This window comes from Perna viridis, chromosome 10 (genome assembly GCF_037379345.1).
Source record: "Perna viridis isolate PV_CMFRI_1.1 ecotype Kerala chromosome 10, ASM3737934v1, whole genome shotgun sequence".
Lineage (NCBI taxonomy): Eukaryota > Metazoa > Mollusca > Bivalvia > Mytilida > Mytilidae > Perna > Perna viridis.
Window position 1 is genome coordinate 39,994,225 of NC_142454.1, and position 12,193 is coordinate 40,006,417.

The 12,193-nt window shown below is 32.5% G+C and overlaps 1 protein-coding gene across 9 annotated transcripts in view; it reads left to right on the top strand.

Moving 5' to 3' along the window:
* Window positions 1-12,193, top strand: part of LOC148605745 (BTB/POZ domain-containing protein 6-B-like) — a 39,669-nt gene that overhangs the window by 22,858 nt on the left and 4,618 nt on the right. For 7 of the 9 annotated variants that reach the window (XM_088550111.1, XM_088550112.1, XM_088550105.1 and 4 more), the window contains 2 exons: window positions 4,694-4,953; window positions 5,811-8,284. The exons of 1 other annotated variant lie outside the window; for it this stretch is intronic. In XM_088550111.1, coding sequence (XP_088406237.1) covers window positions 4,697-4,953; window positions 5,811-6,870 — 1,317 coding nt within the window. In that variant the 5' untranslated portion in view covers window positions 4,694-4,696 and the 3' untranslated portion in view covers window positions 6,871-8,284. Of the gene's footprint in view, window positions 1-4,693; window positions 4,954-5,810; window positions 8,285-12,193 lie in introns of those variants that run through there. One more of the 9 variants, XM_088550113.1, reaches the window with a different exon arrangement.

A 12,193-nucleotide genomic window follows, 5' to 3' on the forward strand; every position in this document is an offset into this window, starting at 1 on the left:
ACTTGTTGTTTTTCCTTTGGTCTCGATTTTTCCTCTTTCGTCTACCCCGGACTCGACGTTGTATGAGCTACTCGGCGGATGTTTCTAGAAAAGCACCCTACAAGTGCACCTGGTCCATCCTCCCAGTTTTTAGTGGAGTCCGAATTGCTCATTCATGCTTTTGTTACTTTGTATGTATGATTTTAGTTTGTTGTATATGTCTGTTTTCCATGTCTGGTATCTGTCCCTGGATTACATTCTTTTGATTACTGCCATGACTTCTGTTCCATTGATTATTCTTCCATGTGTTTTATTCTAATAAGAGGTTACTCCTTGAAAATTACGCATGCGCCAGCAGAAATTGCATTGAATTTGAAAATGTGAAAAAAATGGCCAAAAATGTGTTTTTAAGTTGGATTAAAGTAAATTCATGATCAAAGGATGGATTTAATTAGCGCTATAAAGTGGTATAAGTGATGCCAAGAAGGAAAAGGAAACAGCCGCAGCGTTTACAGAAATATCAATATGAATCGACTTCGTCAGATCAGTCAAGTTTATGCGACAAACGTCAATGTAAAAATAAATCAGACAATAAAGAGGTACGTTCAAATACTAACAGCTCAAACTATCAAAACAACACTATGAGTAGTTCCAATCAACGTAATCTTCAATACACAAGTCCACTCACTAGTTCGCCAAACATTGGTTATCAGCCTTTTCAACAGTTTCAACCATTCATGCAGCCTCCTCTTACACTTTTAAACGTTCCTGCACCCCCCGGCCCCAATTTGGCAGAAATAGAGAACTGTTCTAAAGAGCTTTGTCGACATTTTTTGATATCCTACAACATGAAATGGAACAATTTAGTAGATTTGGAACTGTTTCAGTCATAGGGGACTGTTACTGCCATAGAGGACTTAAACGGCCGTGTTGGACTTGAGCCAGATTTTATTGTTGGTGATGATTTAAATAAACAATTACTAGAAAAAAATTTCATTTTTAGATTATTCAAATGATACTGATATGACAGTAAGATTATCGACTATCAGAAGATGATAAATTGCCTAATATATTTGGTCGACGTATTTTATAGTTATGTAGATCAACTGGGTTAAGTATATGCAATGGTCGATTTGGAAAGAAATAATAGGGAGAGTTGGGTAGGGTCGGGCAATTAAGCCTCCTGTGTGGCGGAGCCCTATGGTTCCTACTCCGGGAGAATACCACAGTAGGGTTCTTTAACGTGCGAGGAACGTGGCATCTTTCCCAACACGGTGCACCACTATGGTTTGCGGTCAGGTTTTCCGTATTATAGTCTGACAACCCCAGCATGTAACACACCAGAGGTACCCCATTCCACCACCTGGAGCACACATCCCAGTTGCTCTGTGGGCAGAGCGCCCTACTCCCCGGCTAGGGTTCTGAGCACTATTTAGTCGCCTTTTACGACAAGCTTAGCGCTGCTGCAGGCCTATTCTTTTAACACCCGGACCTGCACGGGGCGAATGAAGGGTTTGAAGATGACATCAAAAATAAAATGATGTCAAGTACATTAAAGGTTGAAGAACTACTCATTGATTATGATAGTGATATTTATAACTATGTCAGTAATCTGAATAATACATCATATGATATTTTTGAAGAATTTACAAAATCGGAAATAAAATATGCTAAATTTTGCGATAAATGTGTTGGTCAAAGTAAACTTTTGTATTCATGAAGATTGATTTTCTGAAGTATGTAATGACTTATATATACAGTATCAATAGGCGTTGAATAACTTTAATAAATCCCTTTCGAACGAGAATGGACTTACTTTGAACCTAGCGAAGCAGCGTTATGAGAATTTAGAAAACAAATTGAAGAGACAGTATAAGAATCGACGGGGAGATATGCTGTCTTCTTTAAGGAGGACCAATCCTAAACTTTTTACAGAAAAATTTTTAAAAAAAACTGTTGTCAGAAGTGACATATGACTTGAACAATTCAATTAACATTTTCAAAACTTAACGAGAAATGATAGAACACAAGGAGAAGACCATGTGACTGAGGAAGCAATATTTCATGAATTGGATTTACCATTTACAGAGGATGAAATAGATTCATGTATAAAAACTTTAAAGCGGGATAAAGCAACGGGTTATGGCCATGTTATAAATGAATATATTTTGATAACTATTTGATAAAGTCAGTACTTTGCAAATTGTTTAATTTAATATTAAACGCTGATGACTTTCCGGACATTTGGGTGCAGAGCATAATAGTTCCAGTATTTAAGTAGGAAACATGAACGATCCAGGAAACTACAGATACATTTCGTTGGTGTCACATGTTGGTAAACTTTTCACCCCAATTTTGAATGAAAGGCTAATAAAATGGAGTGATAACCCTAATATATTGACTGATGCACAATTTGGATTAAGACCGGGATATGGTACTATTGATGCCATCTTCGCCCTCCATTCTTTAATTTCAAGGTCCTTAAACAGGGGTTAAAGACTATTTTGCTGTTTATTGATTATAGTAGAGCATTTTTCAGTGTTTCCCATTTCAAACTTTGGTTAAGACTATCAAGGTGTGGTATAACCGGTAAACATTTAGAAATCATAAAATCTACGTCTTCTAAGTTGAAATGTTGTATTAAACTGAAATGTGAATTTTCAGATTTTTTTAAGCGAAAATATTGTTGACTTACAAAAGATGGTTAATTGTGTTGATACTTATTCCAAAGAGTACGGATTACATATAAATTATTTGAAAACAAAGATTGTTGTTTTTAGAAACAGAGGTATTTTGAGAGAAAATGAAAAATGGTTTTTAAATGGTGTAGAAATAGAAGTGTGTAATGAATTCATATATCTTGGTGTACTGTTTTATTATAGTGGTAAATTTACAAACACCCAAAAAATGTTGGCAAACCAAGGAAAGAAAAGCTGTGTTTAGTTTACTTAGTAAAATATATGATGATAATTTTAATTGCGAAACGTTATTATCGTTGTTTGACACGTATGTATGCAATATATTAAACTATGCTTGTGAAGTCTGAGGCTACCATAAAGCTGATGATATTGAAAAGGTTCATTTAACTTATTTGAAACGTATTTTGAACGTTAGAAAAACTTCTGTCAACTCTATAATATACAGTGAATTAGGTAGACATCCACTATACATTGATAGATATTGTAAAATGTTGAAATATTGTTTCAAGAAAATGTGTACTGATAATTGCATTTCAAAATGTTATGAAGACATGTATGAAAGGGCTAATAAAAACCCTACTGATAAGCAAAATTGGTTATGCAATATTAGAGAAATTTTGTATAAATATGGTTCTATTGATGTGTGGTTATATAAAGGAGTCAAAAATATGGATGTATTTTTATCTGAATTTAAACAATGAGCTAGAGATATTTTTTTGAGTGAAAGGAATTCTTTTTGGAAGAGTAAACATGCCAATTGTATAGATATGTTTATGAATGTAATGCTTTGCAGTTTTATTTCGACCGTCCGATTAACTATATCTATAAACCATATATATGCAGATACAGAATATCCGCATATCATTTAAATATAGAAACTGGTAGATTTTATAATCATTGACAATATAGATATTGTAATATGTGTGAAACACAAACTATTGAAGATGAATACCACTTTATACTAGAGTGAGTAAAATATAAGCATATTAGTAAAAAATATATTAAAGTTTATTATTGAAAAAAAACATCATGTTTTAAACTTGTGCAACTACTGTCTACACATAATGTCAAGGAACTTAGGAAAATATTTATATCTTGCTGAAAAATTCGTAATCCTTAAAATATTATCATTCTCCGATTATTGTTATGTTTTATGTATTTGATAATGTGCTATGCTAAAGACATTTTATCACTTATATGTAAAATGTATTTTTTTATATGTATTTCTATAAGCTGTATTGCTTTTGAAAAAGGAAACTCATTATAACCATAAAACACATGTACAGCATACATGCACAATATTCACAATAAAGTAGTTTTTTGTTAATGTATTTAAAACTTTTGAAACGAAAAAAAATATTCAAAAGAAAAGGTTGTTTATGTATGTACAGTTCCAAGACTGACATATATTTTAATATTTCTAATGAAAAAGGTTAAGATGTAGTTTAAAGTAAATACGGTTGTCTAGCGCATATTATCACTTGTAAATCATATAATGATCATCATTTAACATCTGATAAGTTATATCGTTGCAATGTAATTGATTAAATGATGTTGTTAATTATGAAAAACACTTCAGCTTTCAAATCATTTTACCACAAATTTGTGGTAATTGTATAGAATGGATGAGAGTACCATGTTTGAACCAATGCACAATCAAATTGTGATTTTCATACTTGTCACTACTGCTGAAGGAGATATTCATGTACATGAACATTGATTGCTTATTTTTCTGAGCACTGCATCCAAATTTAGCATGATAAAGCTTAACTGCGTTGGAAATGCATACATTTGTAATATCAACATATATTGCATGTATTACAGGTCAATCGAACAAACCCTGCTTCATCATAAACAGCATGCTGAACCAGATTTTAATGTGCTAGCACACAGAAGCAAGAACAATTCAGGCTAAATCAGTCATCCTCTTCTTATTAAAGCTGTGCATTGATAATAGAACTGAAATGGGTTTTTGTTTTGTCAATTAGGTACTAGTAATTTATTTTTCAATTCAGGCAATGGCTACTGGTAAGGCAATCTCTGATTGGAGGGAAGACAAATCATTGCCAAAATGCATGTTGTATATGCTCGAAAACGAGATTATGTGTGATGTCACCATGGTTGTTGGTGAATCCAAGACAAAGATTAAAGCTCATAAGTACATGTTGTCAAGTCGAAGTCCAGTGTTTCACACGATGTTCGAAGGTTCTCTAGCTGAAAAGGGGGAAATAATAATACCAGATATCAGAGAAGACACCTTTAGAAGTTTAATTAGGCAAGTTGACAAAGAAGCATTTACTTTGTGCTTTATTAATTGTACAAAGAAATCGTTAATATTTAAATATATATTAAACAAACCTAGAACAGATTTTAAGAGTCTTTAAAAAGGCTTTACTAAATTTAACACTAATCTGTAATGTCATAGTTTAAAACTTCGTTAATAAAACAAGTATCTATAAACATTTTAAATCTCAGTACGATTTAGTTTAAGGCAGGTGTAACCTGAAAGATGACAAGGTTGTATGAACTACCACAATCGTTTAAGTTGTTCACGGTTGAAATTTATTATATTTTGAAAGATAACTTCACATTTTAATGCTTCATTTGTAAGAAATGACTTCCCTTTTTAAGATAATATTTCAGTTTACATATGATTATCGCATGATTACCAACTGATGATCATTTGATTCTTCATTTCTTTTCAAGCCAAAATTAACATACGATCATTATATGACTATCCATATTAAACATTATATAATTATCATATGATAACCATATTATGAATCGAGCATGGATGACAACGTATATATCACGATTCTGTACACTAGTGGCCCCGATAGTATCGCTATATTAAACAGCTAGTTCATCCATTAGCGGGAAATTAGGTGGAGCTTAAGTGTAATGTATATCATAGTTAGTGATCGTACATCACCAATAAATGTACATGCATATTGGTTACTCAAAACAAAGAATTGTAGAGTATGCTGTTGTTTTTTGTTTTTTTTTTTGCTCGACATCTAGTTTTAGATATATGTTTGGATGCATGTCCCTTGCAAATGATAACACTAATATTTAAAGTGACATTTTTGTCCGTCTTTGATATTGTCATTTCCTAAAGAGCCTTTTTTTTAGATTTGTGTATACAGACAAGATATCAATAACAGAAAGTAGTGTCCAGGACCTATTTTACGCCTCGGATAAGTATATGATTTGGTATTTAAAGAAAAGATGTGAACAATTTTTAAAAGAAATTGGAACGTCAGATCATGCAGTAGCAGCACTAGACACAGCACTAAAATATCAGTTACATGATCTGCGAAAGGAGAGTATGGTCTATATAGAGCAAAACGCACAAAATTGCCTTTCTTGCAAACTTGATATCCACATATCCGAAGAAAGCATAGAAATGTTGTTGAAATCCGGTTTCCTTGACTGTTCTGAAAAGTATGTTTGCAAGTTTTTCTTACAATGGATAACAGCTGAATGCACTAAGAATAGTCGTGAACCAAGTGGAGATAATTTGAGGGAAATTGCTGGAAATTTGTTACAATTAGTTAGATTCCCTGTAGTAGACATGCAGTATTTTTCAAACAGCATTGTCACTTCTGGAATTTTGTCATCTGAAGAAATAATAAATGTCTTCCAATCGCATTTTAATTGGAAAGGAAACAGCTTGTTTGAAAGAAATCCTAGGTGTCCGATTTCGAAACGGAAGGTCTATACAGTAACCAGAAATAGCGGTACAAAATATACAATTTTTAATCCGAGAGAAATACAGTCTCTGACGCTACAATCTGACACTAATATCTGGTTGAAAGCGGTCGAAGTATTCATTCCAGTTAATAATGGTTTATTTATACGAAGTTCTAATGAAGCAAAATTCAGAATTTATGACAAAAACGATGATGTGGTTGTAACTCACTCGTTGACAATCGATAACAATACCACTGGCAATAAATTTGAAATAAAATTACCTACTGCAGTTGAGATCAATGCTAGAGAAGATTATACAATTACCTTTCAGGTATCTGAAAAACATTCCAAGACTGGTTTAATTGCAGGAGCACATTGTAAAACGTTAGTTGAAGAAGCGGAAAATGGGGTCGAGATAACCTTTAAAAATTCATGTAAAGATACATCTGGCACAAACACGGACAGTGGTCAATTTAGTAGCTTCTCATTTAGTGTCTAGGTTCTATCAATGCCCAGCATTAAAGTACGATACGGCTGGAGAATATACACCGTACTTTATTATACTAGGATAAAATTTATTTCACTTTTTTTTTCATCGAGATGTACATGTACAATATGCAAATGCAATAGATTTTTGTTATATTTACAAATTGCAAGCCGTTTAAGCAAGTTTTGTTCAAAGAAACGTAATGTCCAACACTTGTCAAACAGATTGGCGATCTCATTTGGAAATAAATGGTTTTTGGTGCATAGTTAGAATTAGCCATAGACCGAGGTCATGAAATGTTATTAACATATTTCAAATGGTATAAATAAGTGTATTCTTGTTTTTGATGTCAGCAATTGTAGACTTCAGAGTAGCCTCGTGTACCTTTACTCAACATTTCAGTATCTCCTATGTGTAGCAAGATATGAAATAGTGAGCCTGAAAACAACCTTACAGACCTAATCTTATAATGCGGAAATAGTAGGCCTTTAATGTAATACATAGCCAATTTGGTCGTGTAAAATGTTGGCAAACGTATTTTACATTATAAATAACAAACAAATACTCTCATTTTACACCTGTAAATACGTGAACAGCATGACAAAATTTGCAATATTAATATTGATGGTATGTTTGTATTTCAATTCAAAACTTCTTTAAACTTTTTATTTTGTCCCATATATTGCATATTGACAAATGAATCCGTATTACGAGGAAAAATAAATGAATCAAAATATCATGTTTTAGGTTTGCTTTAAATTTTTGTTCTTTGCTTTTGTTTTTTGTTATTGTTTTTTTTTTTTTTTTTTGTTTTTTTTTTGTTTTATGTTTGTTTTGTTTTGTTTTTTTTTCTTGTTTTATTTTATTTGAGACCAATACATGTATTTAATTTCTATTCGGTTAAAGTCAAAATTAAGATTCGTCCCTTCATCAAATCGTTAGTTTAGACTTATTTGAAATGGAGACTGCAGACCATGGTCATTAATGACGTCACAATCCGCGTAAGTTTATAGAAAATAACCTACTTTGCCCAGTAGAGAAATAAACAATCAGTTTAAATTATTTTGGTGTTCCATTGTTGTCATTGCATAGATTTGGTGTACCTAAACTTAACGTAGAAACTGGTCGTTATACTCACCAACCACGAAGTAGTAGAATATGTTTGTGTTATTGAAAACAGATACCAGTTTGTTCTTCTGTGTACAGCGTATGTGTTACATCCGTGAGTTAAAAAATAAGAACTTCCATTTAAAATAGTCACTAGATCTTATAATCACTGGTTTGTCCTCTGCATATACACGTTATATTTTTCTTTTTATGATATAATTACTATTATGTTAGTTTATGTCATTACTGCTTACTTATATATTTCTGCGATATTTGCCATAGCTTAGACTTTTGCAATAAAGATTTACATTTATTATTATTTTTTTGTCGTCAAGATTATTTACGCCTTCTGAACAAGTGACCCTGTCCAAAGTCAAGAATTTATGGCCTCTGTATGTCTTGTTATGTTAACACCTTTAGATTATTTTTTTTATGTTTCTTGAGTATATAGGGTTAACTCTTCCACATACCAGTAAATAATTATGTATTGGGCCAGCTGCAACTTACCCTGTGGTGAGAGAGTTCCCTCGTAGTTCATTAAAAACAAATGGGTGGCCTTGGACTGACATTTTCATACCGGTGGGGTTGTCTCTTTGACATTTTTCCCATACCTATTCTCTTTATCTATTTTCTCTTTTTTCATTTAGCTCTCAGCAGAAACACTGCAGAAACACTGCTACAAAATGATATGCAGTACAACTTTGTAGGTTTTCGATTAGTATTGTGTAATTGGAACATTTTATGTCCCAAAATGAGTTTTACGGGATAATCTTGGAAAGATTAATTGATGTTGATATCTTAACAGTCTACTTACATGTAACATAATCTCAATGCCCTTTATGCACACTAGAGTATACATACAACGCCTTCATCATCGACCAAAAATACCATCGTCAATTAATTATCTTCCAAAGTTACGGATCAAGTATCTTCTTTATTTCAATAGGTCCTTCCACAACACATTTGTTGATTTGAGGTTAAGACAAATATTTTAGCATTGGAATTTGTAAGAAAGGAAAACGTGTGCCCACCAACAAATAACGACTCTGCAATTATGAGTTCGCTTAAACACAATGATATTGGATCAATTAAATTTCAATTGGTACTCCTTTTTTACTCTTGTTTTTTGTGTGCTCAAAGTTCATTAACTTACCTATATTTCTGAATTTTATTATTCATTAGAATCTTTGTTTCAGGGGTAATTTATATGCACACACGAAAGCATACTTCATACTTTTATGTTTTCTTACCTAAAACTGACGAAACTGTAGTATTTTTCACGCATACGTTTGTCATATACCACTATATAAATTTATTTCACCTCAACTGTTAATTTATGGTTCAAAAATAAAATGTTTATTCTCTTTACCTGAGTACTCTTAATGCCTTTAGAACTTTTAGAAATTCTCGTGCAGTTCTTTTGAATTGGAAGAGTAATCAAAGGAACCAAGATTTTGGCGGAAATCCAAAGAATGTAATCCAAGGATAAAGACCAGACATGGAAAACAGACAAATACAGCAAAGAATATAAAATAACTTAAATAATATATACAAAGTAACAAAAGTAAATCAGTAACTCGGACTCCACTAAATACTGGGAGCATGAACCAGGTGCGCTGGTAGGGTAAGCGTCCTCTGCCTTCTGAGTTGCTCATAAAAAGTCAAGTCCGGGGTAGACGAAAGAGGGGAAAAACATTTATTGGGTCATTTATCGTGGACTAACGAGTCCCTGACGAGTTTTACATGTATTAAAAGGGAATATACAAGACAGTGAAAGAAGCCATATCTTGAACCGTGGGTCCATTGGCATACTTTATGTTATTTGTTAGATTAACTAGTGAAATACACCCTGCTATATTCATGAAGTAGATGGAGGATGGTATCAGTGATTAACAACAGCAAGAATACTACCGTGGCCACTTTCTAATGTAACATTAAAGCATTGTATTAACGCATTACACTTCAAGAAACGACAAATAAATCAGTTTTTATGGCGCAGATGGATACACCGTAACGATCCACGAGTACATGATGACGACCATAACACTTCTGTAGTGATGGCTTCCATCTTATAGCAATATAGCCATGTTCCAGAAGCGGAAGTGATACATTTCGCAAAGATAAGGCAGCAATGATGAAACAACTGAACACTAAATGTTACCCTTAAAATATTATACATGTATCCACTTGCTATTAGGGTGTCAATTTTTAACGATTAGAGGAGGTTATACCTATTACATGGAGCAATCTTTTCTGTCATCTTGCAAAATCATAAAGACATAAGTATTTGATTTGTTTTTACATAAAAATTAGAATGGTGAAATAAAAAACTCTTTCAATAGGGGGGATAATTGGCTGGAAAATGTTCTCTTAAAATGTATAATGAATGTAAGCCTTTCTAATAAACGAAAGAATGTCAGTTAATTATTCTTTATATTACTAGGAAAATGTATCTTCCTGAAATATTAGGTATAATCTACCTTAAAGAACTGCTAGATAATATGACCATTACATTTTTTTCTATTGCATTTTTCATTCAATTTAAAGAAGATGAAAATCACATTACCGTCAACAAGCTTCAACTGGATAAAAAGATTGTGAGGCTCCAAGCTTTTGTATACAAATATATCTCATGATTTTCTGTTTATTGATCTTTAATTTACTATTAAATTCTGAAGAAATAAAAATCATTTTATTAAGAGTAAGATAAAACATGTTTAGATTTTAAAAAAAAATGCATCTAAAAAAACTTTTGGTATCGGTGTAATATTTTTTCTTTTCTCATTCGTCTACCTCAGACGTGACATTTTATGAGCTTCTCTGTGGGTGTTCCTAGATAAGCAGAGGACGCTTACCCTACCGGTGCACCTGATCCGTGCACCTAGTGTTCAGTGGAGTCCGCCTGTTTTTATGCGTTTATGAGAGTGTCTTAGTATCCTAACAAAGTGAATTAGAAATTTTTGGATTAATAGATGATTTTTTTTAATAGAAGTTTTATTGAAAAAATACTACAAGTACTTTTTGATGTCGCTTCCGGTTTATTGTGGGAGTTAATTTTGCTTTAGTTGTTTGTGTTAAGCCTTGTTTCCTTATCTGTTTTATTCGATTTGCATCATTGTGTTTATATATTGTCTTTGTGTACTGTTTTCACGTTCAAGCCGTGTCCTTGGATTTTGACATATTTGAATGGTTCCAGTGTTGATGATTTGGTATGTTTTTTTTTCCGATATTTTGATAAAAAGGTTTAATTTAAATGCTTGATTGGCGGGTCTTTGTTTTATGCAAGACTTTTAGAGAACGAATTTAGATCCTCTTAGGCAGTATTGCAATTGTAGTATATATAATTTAATGTTAGATTAAGCTAGTAAAACGCGTTTTAAATTAAATTGAAAGACATTGACTTGTCTGGACATGAACCGTGTATATAATATTTATTTAAATTTGCATAGTAAAAAAATAAAATTAGTAAAACACCACGGCTTCATTTCTTGCATTGCAGTAGTAGAACTGGATTTGGCTGTCTATCTCTATACTTTTGGTTTTTAGAACTTCTTGTATACAATTTGTTGGTGCTTTTGATTTTCCTTCGTATTTGATTTTAATGCTGCTTGTGACAGGTTACATCTTGAAACATATGTATACGGATCGAAATTTGTAATATAATATGATTGGTACTGTTGTATTAATATTACATGTATATGGAAATACAAATGTCATAAACTGGACATTTGATTCTAATAGAAGACAACTGTTTTATGAAAGATTAATTAACATGTCTCTTACCTGCCTGAGACAACGCCACAAAACTTAAAATAACAAGGACGGACGTAATGGCTTCCATGATCAATACTGTCATAGGTTTCGGAAGTACATGTAACTAGCGACATAATACACCGTTGTCTTATCTGACACGTTGATCCGATTTAACTCCATGGAAGTATTCATGTTACCGCATATATATTGTAGGGGCTTCACTGATAATATTCCAGCAAATAATTACCATACCAATAGTAAGTCAGTACAATTTAGTACCATTCTGATGAGGTATAAGGCAACTTTGAATGGCTCATAGGGAAACAAAATTTCGACTTCAGTAACAGTTCTGAAGCCTGTTTGTATGAAGAAGTAGTCAATATAAATATCAGCGCAGGAGATGACACATACTTAAAAAAAAACAGACAAATTTTACTGCTATTTGTTATTCATAAACAGTTGCAGACAACAAAAT